Genomic DNA, 24,168 nt, shown 5'->3' with positions numbered 1-24,168 from the left:
TGTCTGTCTGTGTGAGTGTGTCTGTCTGGGTTGGAGTTGTGAGTGTGAGAAAGTGTATGTGTGTGTGCGTAGTGGGTGCAGAGTGTCTTAAGTCTGTGAGGGGGTGCATGTGTGAGTGTGGGAGTGTGTGTCGGTAAGGGTGTGTGTGGGTGTCTGTGTGCGCGTCTGTGTATATGTGTGTCCGTATGTATGTGTGTGTAGGAGTGCCTGTTTGTGTGTGAGAGAGTGTGCGTGTAGGAGTATCTGTGTGTGTGTATAGTGCAATGGTGGTCACCTGTAATGTGACATGAACCCAAGATCCCAGTTGAGGCCCTCATTTATCCTGTGTGGTTGCATGATCCCAAGGTGGAATATGAGGCGTTCCTCCTCCAGGCATTGGGGGGTAACAGTTTGGTGGTGGAGAAGGCCCAGGATCTGCATGTCTTTGATGGAGTGGGAGGGGAGTTGAAGTGTTCAGCCACAGGGCAGTGGGGTTGGTGGGTGCGGGTATCCCAGAGATGTTCTCTGACATAATCCGCAAGAAGGCATGCTGTTTCCCCGATGTAGAGAAGACGACACTGGGTGCAACGGATGCAGCAGATGACATTGGTAGAGGTATAGGTAAATGTTTGTCAGATGCGGAAGGATCCCTTGGGATATGTTCTTTTATGTCCAATGCAATAGAGAAAGCCTGTTTGTTTTTCCTAAGGGATCCTTCCACATCTGTCAAAAATTTACCTCTACTAATGTCATCTACTGCATCCGTTGCACCCGGTGTGGTCTCCCCTACATTGGGGAGACAGGACGCCTTCTTGCAAATCATTTCAGAGAACATCTCTGGGATACCCGCACTCACCAACCCCACCGCCCCGTGGCTGAACACTTCAATTCCTCCTCCCACTCCGTCAAGGACAGGCAGGTCCTGGACCTCCTCCACTGCCAAGCCGTTACCACCCGGTGCCTGAAGGAGGAATACTCATAGTCTGCCTTGGGACCCTGCAACCACATGGGATCAATGTGGATTTCAACAGCTTCCTCATTTCCCCTCCCCCCACATTATCCCATCCCAAGCCTCCAACTTGGCACCACCTACCGGACCTGCCCATCAGATTCCAGCCTCAGGTGACTGTCTGTGTGGAGTTTGCACATTCTCCCCGTGTCTGCGTGGGTTTCCTCCGGGTGCTCCGGTTTCCTCCCACAGTCCAAAAATGTGCAGGTCAGGTGAATTGGCCATGCTGAATTGTCCATGGTGTGCAGGGATGTGTAGGTTAGGTGCATTAGTCAGGAGTAAATATATGGGTCTGGGTGAGTTGCTCTTTGGAAGGTCAGTGTGGACTTGTTGGGCCGAAAGGCCTGTGTCCACACTATAGGGATTCTAATTCTAACTCTAATTCAGAAGGTTATGAGTCTTTGAAACTCTCTTCCTCAAAAGGTGATGGAAGCAGAGTCCTTGAATATTTTTAAAGCAAAGGTAAAGAGATTCTTGATAGGCAAGGGGAGGGGGGAAGATTATTGGAGGTGGATGGGAAGGCTGGGAAATTAGATCAGTCATGATATTATGGAATGGTGGAGCAGGCTGGAGGGGCTGAATGACCAACCCCTGCTCCTAATCTGGATGTCCACCTATTGTTTGAAGCAAGGAGGAAAATGGAGAGATGGGAAACAGATAGGGGAGATATTTGGGATCAAGGACTGCTGCTTTCACGAAGGACAAGCATTGACATGGACTGATTGAACTAACCAACCTATATCCGCATTTTAATTTGTCTGTAATCCCTGAGCTTTATTCACTTGTCACAAAATGATGTAGCCTCCGTAAGGGGCTGAAATCAATTAAATACTCAGATGCCCAGAATTGTACAAATTGCAGAGAGCTCATTCTGACCACCAGGGAAATTTATACAAGATTAAAAAAAAACTGGCAGGATAAGCAAATATGAGCATTGAAAGGTAATACTCTCATTTCCAAACCAAAAACTCCCGAGCTCAGTCTCTCACTCCAAGGTTTGAGAGCATAATCCAGGCTGACATTTCAATATGGTGTCCAGGGAATGCTGCACTGTCAGAGGAGCCGCCTTTCAAACGGAAAACCTTTTAGAGTGACCCGCCGTTTCTCCAGTCCTACAGATCTCAATGCACACTCCGAAGAAAATCATGGAGATTTTTGTTCTGCCAAAAACCTGAACAATATTCTTCCATTCAGTCGTGAAACAACAGTTGCCGTGTTTTCACACAGAATCTATCACCGCATCTCTGAGGATATGAGTTAGATATGAAGGCTTTTCAGAGTAACCCAGCAACAAGAAATTAGAAGCAGGAGGAGGCCATTCGGCCCTTCGAGCCTGTTCCACCATTCAATACGATCATGGCTGATCATACAACTCAGTCCTCGGTTCCTGCTTTCTCCCCATACCCTTTGATCCCTTTAGCACTAAGAATTATGCCTACCTTCCACTTGAAAGCACTTAATGTTTTGACTTCCACCGCTTTCTGTGGCGGTGAATTTCACTGGATCACCGCTCTCTGGGTGAAGATATTTTTCTTCCTCTCAGTCTCCTAAATGACCTACCTAATATTACTAGACCATGACCCCTGGTTCTAGCCATGAGGAACATTCCTCCTGCAATTTTTCTTGTCTAATACTGTTAGAATTTCATAGGTTTCGATGAGATCCCTTTCCTCATTCTCCTAAACTCCAGTGAATATGGTCCTAACTAATCCAGTCTCTCTTCATACATCAGCCCTGCCAAACCAGGACTCAGTCTGGTAGACCTCTGTTTCACTCCCTCCATAAGCAGAACATCCTGCCTCAGATAAGGAGACCAACTCAATACTCAAATGCTGTGCTATGATGCCCCCTGAAATGCTAAAATAACCAATGTTCATTGGCGTGAAATGTTAACTCTTCATTCCATGACCCGCTGAGTATTTCCAGCTTTTTCATTCTCATTTTTAATTCAGGATTTCATGAACCACTGGTAAGTTGCTTTTGTTTTAAGTTAATAATTTCCACATATAGGCCATTCAGCCCACCAGTTTATGCTAGCATTCATGCTCCACATGAACTTCTTACATATCTAAATACTCTACTGCTTGCACTTTCAAGCCTCTCCTTTAAGGCATCTGTGGTATTTACTTCAGCTACTACGTCTGGTCAGAAGTTCCTCAATCTCCCCACTTTCTGGCAAGGTAGTTTTGTCTCAGCACATATTCCAACGCCTGCAGTAATTTGCTCCCGGCTTTGTTTTTCTGCTGAATTTCTATTGTTGTCCCTAGTTATTCAGTTGTTTTACTGTAATTCCAAGCTGGTTATATTTGGTGGATCAGCGGTGATACACTTAGCCTTCTCCAGAACCGGAAGGGTAGGGGGAAGGAGTGTTGTTAATCTGTGCACCTTATCCTAACTTCACGCCCTTCTGACCACTCTCAGCAAGATGAAAATAGCCAAATGCTCCAAGATTAATCAGGAGGGAGTCTTTGATGCACTACCACAATTTGCACAGAACTCGTTTCAAACTCCCAGGGTGGTCTACAGTGCAACAGTATGTTTTGCAATTAAAACGCTAATTAGTTGCAGATTAAGAAGCAAGTGTATAACCTGCAGCCATCTGGTGTAACTGGCACAATAAACAAGCATAATGAGATGTTTCTATCCGTGAAGCAACAAGGGATTCGCCGCATGAAGTTATCCTGCACGAGTGGACCCAATGCAATATGCGCCATGTGTTGGGAAGCTGGAACCTTTACTAACAGCCCCGGTTACTACGATGGAAATAAATCCATTTTGTTCCAATCTTTTTCTCCTCATCCTGCCCTTCACGGGATCATTCAACGGGAGGCCTCCAACATCCATACCCTTCTACAATACTCCCTGAAGGTGAGTTCATCTCTCCGTTCGCAAGCACATAATCCGTCAGGAATGGATGTGCCCAGCAATTTCTAGGACGGGTTGTTTTCTCCTGTGTGGGCCTTAGGGTAGAGAGAAGCTAAAGAACAGTTCCAGGATTGCTGCAGCGAAGGTCAGGAAATTCAGTGCACCCTTCAAAACCAAGACTGAGGAACTCTACATCATCACATTTCTATCTCAAGCAGAAAATCATGTTGCAGCATTATAAGACTTTGGTTAGACCACACTTAAGAGTATTGTGTTCAATTCTTGTCGCCACATTACAGGAAGGATGAGGAGGTTTTGGACAGGGTGCAGAAGACGTTTACCAGAATCTGCCTGGATTAGATGGTATGAGGCTGTAAGGAGAGGCTGGAAAAACTCAGGTTGTTTTCTCTGGAGCAACTGAGGCTGAGGAGCAACTTGATAGAAGTCTATAAAATTATGAGAGGCAGAGATAGGGTTGATAGACAGAATCTTCCTTCCAGCGTTGAAATGTCTAAAACTAGGGGCATACATTTAAGGTGAGAGGTGGCACGGTAGCTCAGTGGTTAGCACTGCTGCCTCACAGTACCAGGGACCCGGGTTCGAATCCAGCCTCAGGCAAGTGTCTGTGTAGAGTCTACACATTCTCCCTGTGTTTGTGTGGGTTTCCTCCAGGTGCTCTGGTTTACTCCCACAGTCCAAAGATGTGGAGGTTAGGTGATTTGGCCATGTTAAATTGCCCATTGTGTTCAGGGATGAGTAGATTAAGTGCATTGTCAGGGGTAAATGTAGAGGAATGGGTCTGGGTGTGGACATATTGGGCTGAAGGGCCAGTTTCCACATTGTAGGGATTCTATGAAAGAGATTCATAGAGTCATAGAGATGTACAGCATGGAAACAAACCCTTCGGTCCAACCTGTCCATGCCGACCAGCTATCTCAACCCAATCTAGTCCCACCTGCCAGCACCCGGCCCATATCCCTCCAAACCCTGCCTATTCATAAACCCATCCAAATGCCTCTTAAATGTCGCAATTGTACCAGCCTCCACCACATCCTCTGGCAGCTCATTCCATACACGTACACCCTCTGCATGAAAAAGTTGCCCCTTAGGTCTCTTTTATATCTTTCCCCTCTCACCCTAAACCGATGCCCTCTAGTTCTGAACTCCACAACCCCAGGGAAAAGACTTTGCCTATTTATCCTATCCATGCCCCTCATAATTTTGTAAACCTCTATCAGGTCACCCCTCAGCCTCTGACGCTCCAGGGAAAACAGCCCCAGCCTGTTCAGCCTCTCCCTGTAGCTCAGATCCTCCAACCCTGGCAACATCCTTGTAAATCATTTCTGAACCCTTTCATGTTTCACAACTTCTTTCCAATAGGAAGGAGATCAGAACTGCACGCAATATTCCAACAGTGGCCGAACCAATGTCCTGTACAGTCGCAACATGACCGCACAACTCCTGTACTCAATACTCTGACCAATAAAGGAAAGCATACCAAATGCCTTCTTCACTATCCTATCTACCTGCGACTCCACTTTCAAGGAGCTATGAACCTGCACTCCAAGGTCTCTTTGTTCAGCAACACTCTCTAGGACCTTACCATTAAGTGTATAAGTCATGCTAAGATTTGCTTTCCCAAAATGCAGCACCTTGCATTTATCTGAATTAAACTCCATCTGCCACTTCTCAGCCCATTGGCCCAACTGGTCAAGATCCTGTTGTAATCTGAAGTAATCCTCTTCACTGTCCACTACACCTCCAATTTTGGTGTCATCTGCAAACTTACTAACTGTACCTCTTATGCTCGCATCCAAATCATTTATGTAAATGACAAAAAGTAGAGGGCCCAGCACCGATCCTTGTGGCACTCCACTGGTCACAGGCCTCCAGTCTGAAAAACAACCCTTAACCACCACCCTCTGTCTTCTACCTTTGAGCCAGTTCTGTATCCAAATGGCTAGTTTTCCTTGTATTCCATGAGATCTAACCTTGCTAATCAGTCTCCCATGGGGAACCTTGTCGAACGCCTTACTGAAGTCCATATAGATCACATCTACTGCTCTGCCCTCATCAATCCTCTTTGTAACTTCATCAAAAAACTCAATCAAGTTTGTGAGACATGATTTCCCACGCACAAAGCCATGTTGACTATCCCAAATCAGTCCTTGCCTTTCCAAATACGTGTACATCCTGTCCCTCAGGATTCCCTCCAACAACTTGCCCACCACTAACGTCAGGCTCACTGGTCTATAGTTCCCTGGCTTGTCCTTACCACCCTTCTTCAACAGTGGCACCACGTTTGCCAACCTCCAGTCTTCCGGCACCTCACCTGTGACTATCAATGATACAAATATCTCAGCAAGAGGCCCAGCAATCACTTCTCTAGCTTCCCACAGAGTTCTTGGGTATACCTGATCAGGTCCTGGGGATTTGTCCACCTTTAATCATTTCAAGACATCCAGCACTTCCTCCTCTGTAATTGGACATTTTGCAAGATGTCACCATCTATTTCCCTACAGTCTATATCTTCCATATCCTTTTCCACAGTAAATACTGATGCAAAATATTCATTTAGTATCTCCCCATTTTCTGTGGCTCCACACAAAGGCCGCCTTGCTGATCTTTGAGGGGCCCTATTCTCTCCCTAGTTACCCTTTTGTCCTTAATATATTTGTATAAACCCTTTGGCTTCTCCTTAATTCTATTTGCCAAACCTATCTCATGTCCCCGTTTTGCCCTCCTGATTTCCCTCTTAAGTATACTCCTACTTTTTTTATACTCTTCTAAGGATTCACTTGATCTATCCTGTCTGTACCTGACATATGCTTCCTTCTTTTTCTTAACCAAACCCTCAATTTCTTTAGTCATCCAGCATTCCCTATAGTTACCAGCCTTCCTTTTCACCCTGACAGGAATATACTTTCTCTGAATTCTTGTTACCTCATTTCTGAAGGCTTCCCATTTTCCAGCCGTCCCTTTACCTGTGAACACCTGCCTCCAATCAGCTTTCAGAAGTTTTTGCCTAATACCGTCAAAATTGGCCTTTCTCCAATTTTGAACTTAAACTTTTAGATCTGGTCTATCCTTTTCCATCACTATTTTAAAACTAATAGAATTATGGTCACTGGCCCCAAAGTGCTCCCCCACTGACACCTCAGTCACCTGCCCTGCCTTATTTCCCAAGAGTAGGTCAAGTTTCGCACCTTCTCTAGTTGGTACATCCACATACTGAACCAGAAAATTGTCTTGTATGCACTTAAGAAGTTCCTCTCCGTCTAAACCCTTAACACTGTGGCAGTCCCAGTCAATGTTTGGAAAGTTAAAATCCCCTACCATAACTACCCTATTATTCTTACAGATAGCTGAGATCTTCTTACAAGTTTGTTTCTCAATTTCCCTCTGACTATCGGGGGGTCTATAATACAATCCCAATAAGGTGATCATCCCTTTCTTATTTCTCAGTTCCACCCAAATAACTTCCCTGGATGTATTTCCGGGAATATCCTCCCTCAGTACAGCTGTAATGCTATCCCTTATCAAAAATGCCACTCCCCCTCCTCTCTTGTCTCCCTTTCTATCCTTCCTGTAGCATTTGTATCCTGGAATATTCAGCTGCCAGTCCTGCCCATCCCAGAGCCATGTTTCCATGTTTCCGTAATTGCTATGATATCCCAGTCCCATGTTCCTAACCATGCCCTGAGTTCATCTGCCTTCCCCGTTAGGCCCCATGCATTGAAATAAATGCAGTTTAATTTATTAGTTCTACCTTGTCCCTGCCTGCCCTGACTGTTTGACTCACTTCTGTTCTCAGCTGTACCCGTCTCAGATCGATCTCTTTCCCCACTATCTCCCTGGGTCCCATTCCCCCCCCCCCCCCCCCCCCCCTCCCTCCCCCCGCCACCTAACTAGTTTAAATCCTCCCATGCAGTTCTAGCAAATGTCCCTGCCAGTATATTAGTCCCCTTCCAATTTAGTTGCAATCCGTCCTTTTTGTACAGGTCACTTCTACCCCAAAAGAGATTCCAATGTTCCAAAAATGTGAATCCTTCTCCCATACTCCAGCTCCTCAGCCATGCATTCATCTGCTCTATCCTCCTATTCCTGCCCTCACTAGCTCATAGCACTGGGAGTAATCCAGATATTACCTCTCTTGAGGACCTCCTTTGTAAAATTCTACCTAACTCTCTGTAATCTCCCTTCAGAGTCTCAACTTTTTCCCTTTCAATGTTGTTGGTTCCAATGTGGACAATGACCTCCTGCTGGCCCCTCTCCCCCGTGAGAACATCCTGCACCCTCTCGGAGACATCCTTGATCCAGGCACCAGGGAAACAACACACCATTCTGCTTTTTCTCTGCTGGCCACAGAAACGTCTGTCTGTACCTCGGACTACAGAATCCCCTAACACAATTGATTTCTTGGAAGCCGATGTACCCCTCGTTGCATTAGAGCCAGTCTCAATACCAGAAACTTGGCTGTTCGTGCTACGTTCCCCTGAGAATCCATCACCCCCTCCATTTTCCAAAACAGCATGTTTGAAATGGGTATATCCACAAAAGACTCCTGCTCTAGCTGCTTACCTCTCTTACCCTTCCTGGAGTTAACCCATCTATGTGACTGTATCTGAGACTTTCCCCCCTTCCTATAACTGCCATCCATCACATACTGTCGCTGTTGCAAATTCCTCATCGCTTCTATTTGTCTCTCCAACCGATCCACTCGATCTGATAAGATTTGCATCCAACAGCATTTATGGCAGATATGATCCACAGTAACCCTTAAACTCTCTTTAAACTCCCACATCTGACAAGAAGTACATATCACTGCAAAGGCCATTTTTGCTCCTTCACAATCTACAGACCCAGAAAATAACACCGTCTTATTCCTCTACAAACACTGCCCCAGGTTAAATTAATAGCTATGGCTAATATTTTAAGTTTAATCAAGAGACTTATCTCCAAAAACATATAATCAAGAAAGAATCCACTGTACCCACTACTGCAGCCTTTCTCTTGGACAGACTTAAAACTACAATTAACTTATCTGATTCTGTGTTGTGAACTTCGCCCAACAGTTCCTCCAAGATTAGTTGTGAATTTCACTGTTTGTTCATTTTCCCAGATGCACTCCGATGTCCAGCGATACACAAATTCAAACAGCAAAGGCAGTAACTGTGCAGGTTTTCTCTCTCTCTCTCTCTCTCTCTCTCTCTCTCTCTCCAGATGTGAGGGGCAAGAATTTTACACAGAGAGTGGTAGGGGTCTTAAATGTGCAGACGGGTGATGGTGGAGACAGATATGATCGGGGCATTTAAGGCACATTTAGATGAGAACATGAATAAAATATTCTTTTATTATCACGTGAATAGAATATAAATGAAGGGATATGGACCAAAGGCAGGCAGAAGGGATTAGTTTACTTTGGCACAACATTGTGGGCTAAAGGGCCTGTTCCTGTGCTGTGCTGTTTTACGTTCTCCCAACAATTCAATTACAAAACAATTTTGCATTGGGAACCCAGTTCAAGATTTAAAAACTGTTGCAATGCTCTCACTGAGAATTGAGACTGTGGATTGAGGCTGGGCTGAGGGTTGCTCTGTGAGATCAGGAGCTCATTAGAGAGGGAACATAGTTTTTATTCCTCAGTCGGAAAGCAGGTTCAAAGTTCACGCTCTCGCTGAACCTTCCCACCACCAGTTTTGGGAAGACCAATTGTAAGCCCATGGTCCACTGCATTGCATCAAGACAACTAGAAATCAAGCACAGACTGTGACCCCACAACAACCTTAAAAAAAGTGACATTTTTCTTTGAGTCACTGCCTTCAGCCAGAAGCACCTTACCAAGTTTGAGTCAGTGGGAGCGTGATACTTCTCTGTGCCCATGCGTACCAGCCCATCATTGTACAGGAATATCCGCAGGGGGTCGCAAGAGGTTACCAGGGTATAGATACGTAGGTCAAACTTGTAGCCTTCCAAGAGGAATGGTTTATCGAGGTATTCCTGCACGATTAAATGTTCTTGTGCTTGAAGCTTCTCACCACTTCTTATCAATGAGATTCTAGAGGAAGAACAAACAGCACAAGGGAAGTCACATGATAGGCTCATCCATAAGAAAAGTCTGCCATTCAGCCCATCTAATCTGCCTCCACAAATCAATGGGATCATGATTGATTTGGTAATCCTCAACTCTACTTTCCTGCCTTTTCTCCATAACCTTTGAATCCCTTACTGATTAAAAATCTGTCTTTCTCAGCCTTAAAGGCACTTAATGAGTATCCCAACTGAGGCCTCTATGATGAAGAATTCCACAGATACACTGAGAGAAGAAGTTCCTTCCCTGGTCATTGACCCCTGCACCACGGGGAAATGTTTCTTCCTGTCTACCCAATCGATGTCTTTCATTGGGTAAAAGCAAATTACTGCGGATGCTGGAATCTGGAACCAAAAGAGAAAATGCTGGAAAATCTCAGCAAGTCTGGCAGCATCTGTAAGGAGAGAAAAGAGCTGACATTTCGAGTCTAACTGACCCTTTGTCAAAGCTGGTCAGCTTTGTCAGCTTTGACAAAGGGTCAGTTCGACTCGAAACGTCAGCTCTTTTCTCTCCTTACAGATGTTGCCAGACCTGCTGAGATTTTCTAGCATTTTCTCTTTTGGTTATGCCTTTCATTGTTGTAAACACTCAATCATATCCCACTCAGTTTCGACCTCTCCAAGAAAATCAACGCCGGTCTATTCAATCTCTCCTCATAACTAAAACTCTCTAGCTCACACAGCATTCTGGTAAATCTCCTCTGCATCCTTTTTAGCATGATTGCATCAATGATCTTTCCTTATCCTAAGGTCAGAAATGGGGATGTTCGCTGATGATTGCACAATATTCAGGACCATTCGTGACTCCTTAGATACCAAAACAGTCCATTCTCAAATGCAAAAAGCGCTGCACAATATCGAGAGTTGGGCTGACCAGTGGCAAGTAACATTTACGTCATATATATGCCAGGCAAAGGCCATTTCCAATAAGAGAGAATCTAATCACTGCCTCATGACCTTCAATGGTGCTACCATCACTGAATTCCCCACTATCCTGGGGGTGAGCATGGACCAAAAACCCAACTGGACGTTCCACATAAACACACTGACTACAAGTGCAAGTCAGGGGCTAGCAATATTGTAGAAAGTAACTCGTCTCCTGATTCCCCACAGCCTGTCCACCATCTACAAGGCACAGGTCAGGAGTGTGATGGAATACTCCCCACTTGCCTGGATGGGGGCAGCTCCAACAACACTCAAGAAGCTTAACACCATCCAGGACAAAGCAGCCTGCTTGATTGGCACCACATCCACAAGCATCCATTCCCTTCACCAGCGACTCTCAGTCGCAGCAGTGTGTACTATCTACAAAAGGCACTGCAGATATTCACCAAAGATCCTTAGACAGCACCTTCCAAACCATGACCACTTCCATCTAGAAGGATAAGAGCAGCAGATACATGGGAACACTACCACCTGCAAGTTCCCCTCCAAGCCACTCACCATCCTGACTTGGAATTGTATCATCATTCTTTCACTGTCGTTGGGTCAAAATCTTGGAATTCCCACCCTAAGGGCATTGTGGGTCGACCTACAGCACATGGACTGCAGTGGTTCCAGAAGGCAGCTCACCCCCACCTTCTCAAAGGTAACTAGGGAAGGGCAATAAATGCTGGTCCAGCTATTAATACCCACATAGAGTCATAGACATAGTCATAGAGATATAGTGCACGGAAACAGACCCTTCGGTCCAACTTGTCCATGCCAACCAGATATCCCAACCCAATCTAGTCCCACCTGCCAGCACCTGGCCGGTATCCCTCCAAACCCTTCCTATTCATATACCCATCCAAATGCCTCTTAAATGCTGTAATTGTACCAGCCTCCACCACTTCCTCTGGCAGCTCATTCCATACACATGCCACCCGCTGTGTGAAAAAGTTGCCCCTTAGGTCTCTTTTATATCTTTCCCTCTCACCCTAAACCTATGCCCTCTAGTTCTGGACTCCCTGACCCCAGGGAAAAGACTGTGTCTATTTATCCTATCCATGCCCCTCATGATTTTATAAACCTCCATAAGCTCACCCCTCAGCCTCCGACGCTCCAGGGAAAACAGCTTTAGCCTTTTCAACCTCTCCCTATAGCTCAAAGTCTCCAACCCTGGCAACATCCTTGTAAATCTTTTCTGAACACTTTTAAGTTTCACAACATCAGTCCAATAGAAAGAAGACCAAAATTGCATGCAATATTCCAACAGTGGCCTAACCAATGTACTGTACAGCTGCAACATGACCTCCCAATTCGTGTATTCAATACTCCCAATAAAGGAAAGCATACCAAACGCCTTCTTCACTACCCTATCTACCTGTGACTCCACTTTCAAGGAGCTATGAACCTGCACTCCAAGGTCTCTTTGTTCAGCAACTCTCCCTAGGATTTACCATTAAGTGCAGAAGTCCTGCTAAGATTTGCTTTCCCAAAATGCAGCACCTCACATTTATCTAAATTAAACTTCATCTTCCGCTTCTCAGCCCATTGGCCCATCTGATCAAGATCCACATCCCAACAAACATTTTAAAAAGCGGATTTCAGAACTATGCACAATAATCTAGTTGTGGTCAAACCAATAGTTTATATAGCACCTGCGTTACCACCCTGCTCTTAAACCCTATGCTTCCTCTCCTGAGGGCAAGTGTCCCATATGCCTTCCTAACCACTGTATCTACCTGTTCAGTACCTTAAGGGATCAGTGGACCCTCTGATCCTTGGTGCTTCCCAAGGTCCTACTGTTCATCATGTATTCTCTTGCCTTGATTGCCCTACCCAAGTGCATCACCTCATATCTATCTGGACTGAATCCCATTTGCCACTGGCCAGCCTGTCTGTGTCCTCCTGTACTCTAAAGCTATCCTCCTCACTGTTTACCACCCCACCAATTTTTGCATCATCCGCAAACTTGCTGATCAACTCTCCTACTTTCAGATCTAAATTGTGTGTATACACCATAAACATCAGGGCTCCAATCCCTACGGAACCCCACTGGATATTGGCTTCCAGTTACAAAAATACACCTCAACCATTACCCTCTGCTACCCGCCACTCAGCCAATTCTGGATCTAATTAGCCGAATTTCCTTGGGGTCTTACTGTTCCTCATGTCTCCCGTGCAGGACCTCCTCAAAGGTCTTTCTGAATTCCAAGTAGACTAACGTTGAATGCATTGCCCTCACCTACACACCTGGTCACCTCTTCAAAAATTTCAATCAATTTCGTCCCTTAACAAAACCATGCTGAATGTTCTTGATTAATACGTCCCTCTCCAACTGCAGATTAATTTGGTCCCTCAGAACAGTTTCCCCATCACCAGGTTTAGGCTGACTGGCCTATAGTTACTCCTTCCTCACTTCTTGAATAATGGTATCACGTTGGCTGTTCTCCAGTCCTCTTCCGTTTGTAATTCACCAAAGTCTGCAAGAAACTGACTATCCTTGCAGATAGACACACCTTAAGCACACCAGTGATGTGTACTGACCCTTCCCTGTGAATTGGAACAAACTCAACTGTCTCATACAGTCTGGTGACTGTCAGACATGGGAATCCGCCTGCCCTTCTGAAACTGGGATAAAGGTGCATTGTTGAGACAAGCCAGAACTGAAGGGTGCATTGGGGAGTTATTGTGACTCAACAGGTTCCACTCACTGACGATCCAGATTCAAATCCCATTTGGGTGATGGGGGTTAATATGGGAAGAGTATTCACAATGCATCCAAACACGTTAACAATCAACCCACTCATCTTCCTAACACACCTTTTGGATTAGGAGAGATTGTTGGTCTTTTGACAGGGGGTTGTGACCCATAAGCTATTGAAGAATATTTGGATAGAAATGGTGTACAGGGAGATGGGAAAAAGGCAGGACACTAGCGCTGGGTAATAGAGCCAGTGCAGGCACCATGGGCTGAATGGCCTCCTATGTGCTGTAATAATTATTCTATTGGCATTTGTCTCTCTCTCTCTCTCAGAGAGAGAGATGGCTACAGTTTCTTGCAGACTTTGGTGATTTACAAACGGAAGAGTGCTTGATGCTGACAAAAGTTAGTTGAAACAGAAAGTGTTTCTTTCTAGCATCACACAAATACCTCAAATTGAGTGAAAAAATCATCAGAGAAGAGGAAAAGAAAACCTTATTGAGTAATGTCCAGGTGCCCCAAGGTGCCTAAGATTGTCCAGACGGTGGTTCAGTGGGACACTGATATCAACAGAATGCTACTGCAGGACATGTCACACCAGCAGTTTTAAAGGGTATAGTTCCCTTGTCACCTCTCAATAACTGGGCAGTAACATACATATAAAAATATATGTCCCAGTGTGGAGAATGGTGTTAATAAAACAGCTAATCAAATAATCTGACAAATGAGATTAAGAAATGAAGAAACGACTGTTTGTAATTTTACAACTACAAAAACAAATCAGCTTTGTAGAAATATGGCTGCCCTGTGTCATCTCCAACTGCATTCGCTCAGATTACAACAGGATCTGGATCAGATGGGCCAATGGGCTGAAAAGTGGCAGATGGAGTTTAATTCAGATAAATGCGAGGTGCTGCATTTTGGGAAAGCAAATCTTAGCAAGACTTATACATTTAATGGTAAGGTCCTAGGGAGTGTTGCTGAACAAAGAGACCTTGGAGTGCAGGTTCATAGCTCCTTGAAAGTGGAGTCAAAAGTAGATAGGATAGTGAAAAAGGCGTTTGGTATGCTTTCCTTTATTGGCCAGCTTATTGAGTATAGGAGTTGGGACGTCATGTTGCAGCTGTACAAGACATTGATTAGGCCACTGTTGGAATATTGCATGCAATTTTGGTCTCCTTCCTATCAGAAGAATGTTGTGAAACTTGAAAGGGTTCAGAAAAGATTTACAAGGATGTTGCCAGGGTTGGAGGATTTGAGCTATAGAAGCTGAAAAGGCTGGGGCTGTTTTCCCTGGAGTGTCGGAGGTTGAGGGGTGACCTTATAGAGGTTTACAAAATTATGAGGGGAATGGATAGGATAAATAGACAAAATCTTTTCCCTGGGGTCAGGGAGTCCAGAACTAGACAGCATAGGTTTAGGGTAAGAGGGCAAAGATATAAAAGAGACCTAAGGGGCAACTGTTTCACACAGCAGGTGGCACGTGTATGGAATGAGCTGCCAGAGGATGTGGTGGAGGCTGGTACAACTATAACCATCTAAAAGGCATTTGGATGGGTATATGAATAGGCAGGGTTTGGAGGGATATGGGCCGGGTGCTGTCAGGTGGAACTAGATTGGGTTGGGATATCCGGTCGGCATGGACGGGTTGGACCGAAGGGTCTGTTTCCATGCTGTACATCTCTATGACTCTATGACTCTATGCTTAATCCCCTTAATTCAACATCTCTTCATTTCAATGATCTGTTATGTGGAATTAAAATACCTCAACAAAAGCAGATGACTGTAATGCTCATTTATCTCAACCGGGGCAAAGGAGAATGTATCCATTTTATTCAAGTAATAAAAAAATGAATTAACTGCAGTGAACTATGTTGTGAAGGTCCCCAGACAGATAATTACAGGAGTTGAGAGAGTGTTGCTGGAAAAGCACAGCTGGTCAGGGAGCATCTGAGGAGCAAGAAAATCGACGTTTCGGGCAAAAGCCCTTCATCAGCAAAGTGCTGATGAAGGGCTTATGCCCAAAACGTCGATTTTCCTGCTCCTCGGATGCTCCCTGACCTGCTGTGCTTTTCTAGCAACACTCTCTCAACTCTGATCTCCAGCATCTGCAGACCTCAGTGCCAACTAGATAATTACAGGAGCAGATCAATAATTGAATCTGTAATCTGTTAGCTTGTTTTAGCGAAAGCAGTGGTGGAATTGTGGGACCTTTCCAATTCAAATCAATAGACAATTTCCTGGTGGGAAGAAGAAATTCAGGGAAGCTGCACATCTACGATCTTGACCTAGATTCCTACAGCAAGGCAAAAGCACACAGCCAGATGAGAATGAGACTCAACTTGACATTGATGCTTTAGCTGCCAGTCTGGGCTTTGCAAATTTGGGCTGACTGAGTGTTCCACCTTTTGTCAGTGTGCATTTGCAAAACCCAACACAAAACACCTACTGTTAGAGATGGGATTTTTCAATTGGGAAGCATTTGCAGAATAATCCCAAATGCACCGACAGCTGCACCAGCAACCGACTGAAATAACCAGTCCAACTTTTAAAATGGCTCATTTATACTCACTAGACATTCATCAACAAGGACCCATCCGCTACAAATTAAAACAATGTGTTCAGGCTTTACACCTTCTGTTTTAATTATCCAGGAGCCCATAGTTCACCAATCGTTTCTCCATGGGAATGTTTCAGCCTGAACACCCTGTTCTTTCTTGGCATTGATGATATGAACTATCTGACACTAAGGACAGAACCTGCACCCATGTCATATTCCCCTCAGTGCTCCACTCAAACGGCTTACTGAATTTTGGGTTCAAGGTTTGAAGTGGGAATCAACCCACCACCTTCCACCTCACAGGTACAAACACTGCCACACAGCCAAGATAACATAGCAACACTATAGATGCAAGCCCAGAGTGCATCCATGCAGTTAACAACAAATCAAGCTCAGATACCTCACCTATCACTTCCATTCACAGCTTAACCTTGAAATATCCAGAATGATTTGATAAAATTTGAATTTTTGAAGAAACTGCAACATTGCACTTGAACAAGAATGCCAGGCCATAGACCAAACCACCACCTAAATGCTTTGTCTGCTTAAATAAAACAAATTGAGAATCGAGCTTGACAAAATGGCGTGGGATGGAGTCATTAAAAGAACACAGGACTACAAAAGGCTGGTAGGCAGAGCTATAATCTTGTACATGTACACGACCTGAAATACTTACAGATGAAGTAACTTAAAGGCAAGGGTACACATACAACATAGAGTCATAGATTCATACAGCACGGAAACAGACCCTTCGGTCCAACCAGTTCATACCGAACATAATCCCAAACTAAACTAGTCCCACCTGCCTGCTCCTGGTCTATATCCTTCCAAACCCTTCCTATTCCTGGATCTATCTAAATGTCTTTCAAATGTTGTAATTGTACCCACATCCACCACTTCCTCAGGAAGTTCAATCCACACGTCAGCTGCCTTCCGTGTAAAACAAAATTGAATCTCATGTCTTTTTTAATTGTCTCTCCTCTTATCCTAAAAATGTGTCCCCTAGACTTGAAATCCCCCATCTTAGAGAAAAAGACACCAACCATTAACCTTATCTATACCCCTCATGATTTTATAAACTTCTATAGGTTGCTTCTTAACATCCTAAGCGCCAGTGAAAAAGTCCCAGCCTTTCTTTATAACTCAAAAGCTCCGTACCGCAACATCCTGGTAAATCACTTCTGAATCCTTCCAGCTTGATAATATCCTTCCTCTCACTGGGAGACCAGAACTGGACACGTATTTCAGAAGAGGCTTCACCAAGGTCCTGTACAACCTCAACATGATATCCCAACTCCTGTACTCAGAGGACTGAGTAATGAAGGCAAGATGTTTTAACAAAGTCCCGCCCGAAATCTCGGGTGTAAGTAAAAGAGTCTCAATTCTTATTTTGCAGAGGGTAAAAACAATGACTGCAGATGCTGGAAACCAGATTCTGGATTAGAGGTGCTGGAAAAGCACAGCGGTTCAGGCAGCATCCAAGAAGCAGTTAAAATCGACGTTTCGGGCAAAAGCCCTTCATCAGGAATGCAGGCAGAATGCCTGAAGGATGGAGAGATAAATGATAGGAGGGTGGGGGTGGGGAGAAAGTTGCATAGAGTACAATAGGTGAGTGGGGGAGGGGATGAAGGTGATAGGTCAGGGGTAGGGTGGAGTGGATCGGTGGAAAGGAAGATAGGCATGTAGGACAAGTCATGGGGACAGTGCTGAGCTGGAAGTTTGGAACTAGGGTGAGGTGGGGGAAGGGGAAATGAGGAAACTGTTGAAGTCCACATTGATGCCCTGGGGTTGAAGTATTCCGAGGTGGAAGATAAGGCGTTCTTCCTCCAGGCATCGGGTGGTGAGGGAGTGGCGGTGAAGGAGGCCCAGGACCTCCACGTCCTCGGCAGTGTGGGAGGGGGAGTTGAAATGTTGGGCCACGGGGCGGTGTGGTTGATTGGTGCGGGTGTCCTGGAGATGTTCCCTAAAGCGCTCTGCTAGGAGGCATCGAGTCTCCCCAATATAGAGGAGACTGCATCGGGAGCAACGGATACAATAAATGATATTGGTGGATGTGCAAGTAAAACTTTGATGGATGTGGAAGGCTTCTTTAGGGCCTTGGATGGAGGTGAGGGAGGAGGTGTGGGTGCAGGATTTGCAATTCTTTCGGTGGCAGGGGAAGGTGCCAGGACGGGAGGGTGGGTTGTAGGGGGGCGTGGACCTGACCAGGTAGTCACGGAGGGAACGGTCTTTGCGGAAGGCGGAAAGGGGTGGGGAGGGAAATATATCCCTGGTGGTGGGGTCTGTTTGGAGGTGGCGGAAATGTCGGTGGATGATTTGGTTTATGCGAAGGTTGGTAGGGTGGAAGGTGAGCACCAGGGGCGTTCTGTCCTTGTTGTGGTTGGAGGGGTTGGGTCTGAGGGCGGAGGTGCGGGATGTGGACGAGATGCGTTGGAGGGCATCTTTAACCACGTGGGAAGGGAAATTCCGGTCTCCAAAGAAGGAGGTCATCTGATGTGTTCTGTGGTGGAACTGATCCTCCTGGGAGCAGATACGGCGGAGACAGAGGAATTGGGAATATGGGATGGCATTTTTGCAGGAGGTAGGGTGAGAAGAGGTGTAATCCAGGTAGCTGTGGGAGTCGGTGGGTTTGTAAAAAGTGTCGGTGGCACAAGGAGACCTGGTCATCATTTATTGCTTACCTGGTGTGTCTTACATTCCTAATGACATTTACAGTTTACCACTAACACCAAGGGATATGGGGACAGCACAGGAATATGGTGTCGAGTCAGATCATAGAATGGCAGAGCTGGCCTGAGGGGCTGAACAATCCACATCTAGTAAATCTAGGTAGTAGTTTCTTAGTGTACTTTGACCATTTTTAATTTAGTTTTATATGACACCCACTGTAGTAATCCAGCAAGGTCACAAATCTATTTTGTACTAACATTCAGCCAATATATAGTCATTTTGCAATCTTTGTTTCTTAATTACCCGGATATATTAAGGTTTATTACATAATTAGCAATCAGCCAGAAATATATGACTGAGCAAGCAATGTGCCTCAATTAAGTTCTAATTGAAGAAATATTAAAAATAATCATGTGGCTATATTAAGACTGGGTTATATTTAAAACAGCCACAGTTTAAAAGCTCTTGTAAGAGTCCACTATCTTGGAAAAGCACCAAGTCAGATAAAACGAGCTCATCCAGGATCTATTCTGGCTTTGACCATCCCAGTGATGAAACCAAACAGCAAGACGATGTATACCAAGTCATAAGGCACGATGAAAGCAACATTGTTCCCATGAACGTATGATATAAATGAGCCAGTCAAACAATCATTAAAATGATCAACTATGAAATGACACAAACATTGTCTACGATGAAGTAATGCTAATTTTAGCAAAAAAAGGTCAGGGCTCGGAGCAACATCTTTGCAAATTAGTCGCATTCTGGATGTTTCCAAAAGCAGAATCTGAAAGAATTGATATCATCAAAGGGCTGAGCTTCTCAATCTTGTTCCTCACTTGTATGTTTAATTTATTCAGTCACAACTTTGTATCAGCCTGATCACTTGACCAAAGCTGTAAAAGACTCTTTTGCACTGACCAATGAATCCTCTTCACTTTAAAATAATCTTTTTTTCAAATTTACTGCTTGTTTCCATGTTTGGCTGACTTGGACAAAACAAACGTTTACTTCATTTTATTGTATTAATATGAGTTAATTAATAATACAATCAGGAATTAACTTAAATAAAATACTTGGTTTATTAAAGAAAACCTTACATTACATGCGCTCCTATGTTCCTATCTTTTGGTTTGTGGGATCTTGCTATGCACAAAATGGGCTGCTATCAAATAAAGCTTCTGAGGCCATAAGACGTGCTATATAAATGCAAGTAAGACAATAAGGTAGAGGGACAGGAATAGGCCATTTGGCCCCTCGAGCCTGCTCCGCCATTCAATGTGATCATGGCTGATCCTACGTTCCTCACGTCCACCCTCCTGCCCTTTTTCATTAACCCTTGATTCCCTGACTGATCAAGAATCTACCTCAACCTTAAATATACATAGGAGCTCTACCCCCACAGCTCCCTATGACAAGGCATTCCTCTCAACCCTCTGAGAGAAGAAATTCCTCAACATCTCAGTCTTCAATTGGTGCCCCTAAATTCTGAGACTGTGCCCTCTTGCCCTGGATCATCCCTTTTATTCTCCCACGAATGCTCCTTGGTCAGCCCCTTGCTCAAAGGACAGCGAGCTGATTGAGAATCTATCCTGAAAGTTTCCAAAGTGAGCCAGCTGGGGTGGGGAGCTGAGATCCACAGTTTGTAATTGTGCTCATGCTGCTTAATTGTTTCCATGATTCACTTTTCAGCTTCAGAAGGTTTTCAAAGTGTCAGCAGCTGTCAAGAACTGTTGATGACTTTCTTTCAGAGCAACATCAAACAGGGAACAAGAGACCAAATCCCTGGTCACAAGCCCATTAATGAATGGGAAAATGAGCCTGCATCAGTTGACTGAGTGGAAGGATTTGAAATTCCCAAGAACAATTGATGGATTTAGGTAGAAGTGTCATAAGTGGGTAATTACTCTGACTTGCATTTTTTTAATAGTTCCACTGGCTGGAGTCCTTAAATAGCAACTTTCAATCATTCTCCATGTTTGTGTACCACTGAGACTCTCTCCTTCCAGCAGAATAGTGAGTGCAAGCCATCTGCAATTATCCAGCAGGCTGTTGCCGGTGCAATCAGTACACAAGATTCTCTGTGTGTAACACCACCAGACCCCCAACCTGCCTGTTCACCATGGGACTTCAGCTCAGTAGGTAGCAATCTTCAATTAAAGTCTGTGGATTGGGGGTTCAAATCCAGATCCAGACATCCGCAACCTGATAATTAAACTAACCTTTGAAAATGAAACCTAGAGCTCTGTCAAGCCATTTATTATGATCATTTTGGGATTCACCACTACTTTCAATCATAGAATCCCTACAGTGCAGATACTGGCCACTTGGCAAATTGTGTGTACCCCTACCCTTTGAAGAGCATCGTACCCAGTCCCAACCTTATCCCTGTAACCCTGCATTTTCCCTGGCTAACCCACCTAGCCTGCACATCCCTGGACACTACGGGGCAAATTAGCATGGCCAATCCACCTTAACCTGCACGTCTTTGGGAGGAAACCACAGCACCCGAAGAAAGCCCACACAGACACAGAGAGAATGTATAAATGCAACGCAGACACTCGCCCAAAGCTGGGATTGAACTCAGGTCCCTGGCACTGTGAGGCAACAGTGCTAACCACTGAGCCACCATGCCACTCTGCCAATCTAGGACTGTTGCACAGTCAGCTGTACTGTCTCTCTTTGTAAGAGCAGTGGTCCCCTGCCCAACATTTATCCCTCAAGTAATATTAAAATTAAAAAGAAGATTAAACACGCATCATTATATTGCGGTTCGGGGGAATCTTGCTGTGTGTGAATTGGCTACAGTGTTTCCTACATAAGAACAGTGACTACATTTTCAAAGTTAGCGCATTAATGATCAGGCTCTCTGGTGTTTGTTTGAGATCGTGAAAAGCCCTTTTTATTGCAAATCCTGTGTTTGCTTACGATAATGTGTAAAAGCACCAAAGACGAAAGTGGGAAAGAAACTCGTTTCTCCAAAGTTTTAGGATCTAGAATGTTCTGCACATCAGTGTAAGGGAGGCAGGTTCAATCATGGTTTTCAAAATAGAATTGAATAAGAGCTGAAGAGGAAATATTTGTAGATGAGGCTTTTCTGGAGTGCCGCACTAGGTTGAGGTTGCCCAGATATAGGAAGGATATTATTAAGACAGAGAAGATTCAGAAAAGATTTACCAGAATGTTGCCAGGTATGAAAAGCTTGAGTTATAAAGAAAGGCTGGATAGGCTGGGACTTATCTCTCTGGAGTGTAGGAGGTTGAAAGGTGACCTTATAGAAGTTTATAAAATAATGAGGAGTATAGATAGGATTAATGGTAGTTGTCTTTTCCTGAGAATGGGGGATTTCAAGACAAGAGGCCATATTTTTAAGGTGAGAGGAGAAAGATTTAATAAAGACATGAGGGGCAAATGTCTTACACAGAGGGTGGTTCGTGTGTGGAATGAACAGGAAGTATGGGATACAGGGAGATTTGGCTATCTGGATTCAGAATTGGCTGGCTGACAGAAGGCAGAGAGTGGTTGTAGATGGAAAGTATTCTGCCTGGAGGTCAGTGTTGAGTGGGGTCCCGCAGGGCTCTGTTCTTGGGCCTCTGCTCTTTGTAGTTTTTATAAATGACTTGGATGAGGAGGTTGAGGGGTGGGTTAGTAAATTTGCAGATCACACAAAGGTTGGAGGTGTCATCGATAATATAGGAGGGCTACTGCAGGCTGCAGTGCAACATAGACAGGATGCAGAGCTGGGCTGAGAAATGACAGATGGAGTTCAACCTGGATAAATGCGAAGTGATGCATTTTGGAAGGTTGAACTCTAATGCTGAATATAGGATTAAAGACAGGATTCTTGGCAGTGTGGAGGAACAGAGGGATCTGGGTGTGCAAATACATAGATCCCTCAAAGTTGCCACCGAAGTGGATAGGGTTGTTAAGAAAGCATATGGTGTTTTGGCTTTCATTAACAGGGGGATCGAGTTTAAGAGCCATGAGGTTTTGCTGCAGCTCTACAAGTTCCTGGTGAGACCACACTTGGAATACTGTGTCCAGTTCAGGAAAGATACAGAGGCTTTGGAGAGGATGCAAAGAAGGTTTACCAGGATGCTGCCTGGACTGGAGGGCTTGCCTTATGAAGAAAGGTTGAATAAGCTTGGATTTTTCTCTCTGGAGAGAAGAAGCAAGAGAGGTGACCTGATTGAGGTGTACAAAATAATGAGTGGCATAGATAGAGTCAATAGCCAGAGACGTTTCCCCAGGGCAGGACTGACTGGTACAAGAAGTCATAGTTTGAAGATATTAGGTGGAAGGTATAAAGGAGATGTCAGAGGTAGGTTCTTTATGCAGAGAGCTATGAATGCGTTGCCAGTTGAGGTGGTGGAAGCAGAGTCATTGGGGACATTTAAGCGACTGCTGGACATGCACATGGACAGCAGTGAATTGAGGGGTGCGTAGGTTGTTACTATATTTTACGTTAGGATTAAACCTCGGTACAACATCGTGGGCCAAAGGGCCTGTTCTGTGCTGTACTTTTCTATGTTCTACGTTCTATGTTCCTGAGGAAGTGGTGGATGTGGGCAAAATTACTACGTTTAAAAGACATTTGGATAATTACATGAATAGGAGAGGTTTGGAGGGATATGGGCCAGGAGCAGGGAGGTGGGACTAGTTTAGTTTGGGATTATGTTCGGTATGAACTGGTTGGACCAAAGGGTCTGTTTCCATGCTGTATGACTCTGTGACTCTATGACTCTTTACCTCTGGACAAAAGGCCAAAGAATGGGACTAGCTGAGTCGTTCTTGTAGATAACCAGCATGGATTTCTTTCATTTATTTAATTCATTCATTGGATGTGTGTCGCTGGCTGGGCCCTATCCCCAACTAGCCCCTGAGAAGGTCTTGGTGATCTACCTTCATGACTTGCTACATTTGGTGCAGGGATACCCAGTGCTGTCAGGGATGGAGTTCCCGGACTCTGACCTCCGAAGGAACAGCCATATATTTCCAAGTCAGGGTGGTGAACAACTTGGAGGAGAACTTGCAATTGGTAGTACTCCCGTGCATCTGCTGCCCTTGTCCCTGATGGGCCAAATGGTTTCCTTCCATGCTGTAACCATGGTGGATGATGGGGTTGGGTGAAGTACTTTTCATGTCCAACCCTATCTGTTATATGCCCCCTTCAGAATGCTTTATCCTGGACTATCTTCTTTCTCATGAGGGGCAAGAATAGGATGAATAGTCAAGGTCTTTTTGCCAGGGTAGTGGAGTCCAAAACTAGAGGACATAGGTTTAGGTGAAATTTAAAAGATATCGGAGGGGTAATTTTTTTCACACAGAGGGTGGTGAGTGCTGCCAGAGGAAGTGACGGAGGCTGGT

General features: G+C 44.8%; 1 protein-coding gene across 1 annotated transcript in view; it reads right to left on the bottom strand.

Annotated features, from left to right (window-relative positions):
- Positions 1–24,168, bottom strand: part of ttll7 (tubulin tyrosine ligase-like family, member 7) — a 331,613-nt gene that overhangs the window by 134,289 nt on the left and 173,156 nt on the right. The window contains exon 7 of the mRNA XM_087990253.1: positions 9,695–9,911. Coding sequence (XP_087846379.1) covers positions 9,695–9,911 — 217 coding nt within the window. The remainder of the gene's footprint in view (positions 1–9,694; positions 9,912–24,168) is intronic.

The sequence above is a fragment of the Chiloscyllium plagiosum genome, unplaced genomic scaffold (assembly GCF_037043375.1).
Source record: "Chiloscyllium plagiosum isolate Xiang-an unplaced genomic scaffold, Cpla_swu_hap1 HiC_scaffold_9, whole genome shotgun sequence".
Lineage (NCBI taxonomy): Eukaryota > Metazoa > Chordata > Chondrichthyes > Orectolobiformes > Hemiscylliidae > Chiloscyllium > Chiloscyllium plagiosum.
Note: the sequence above shows the minus strand (reverse complement) of the source record. Positions and strands in the feature narration are given on the sequence as shown.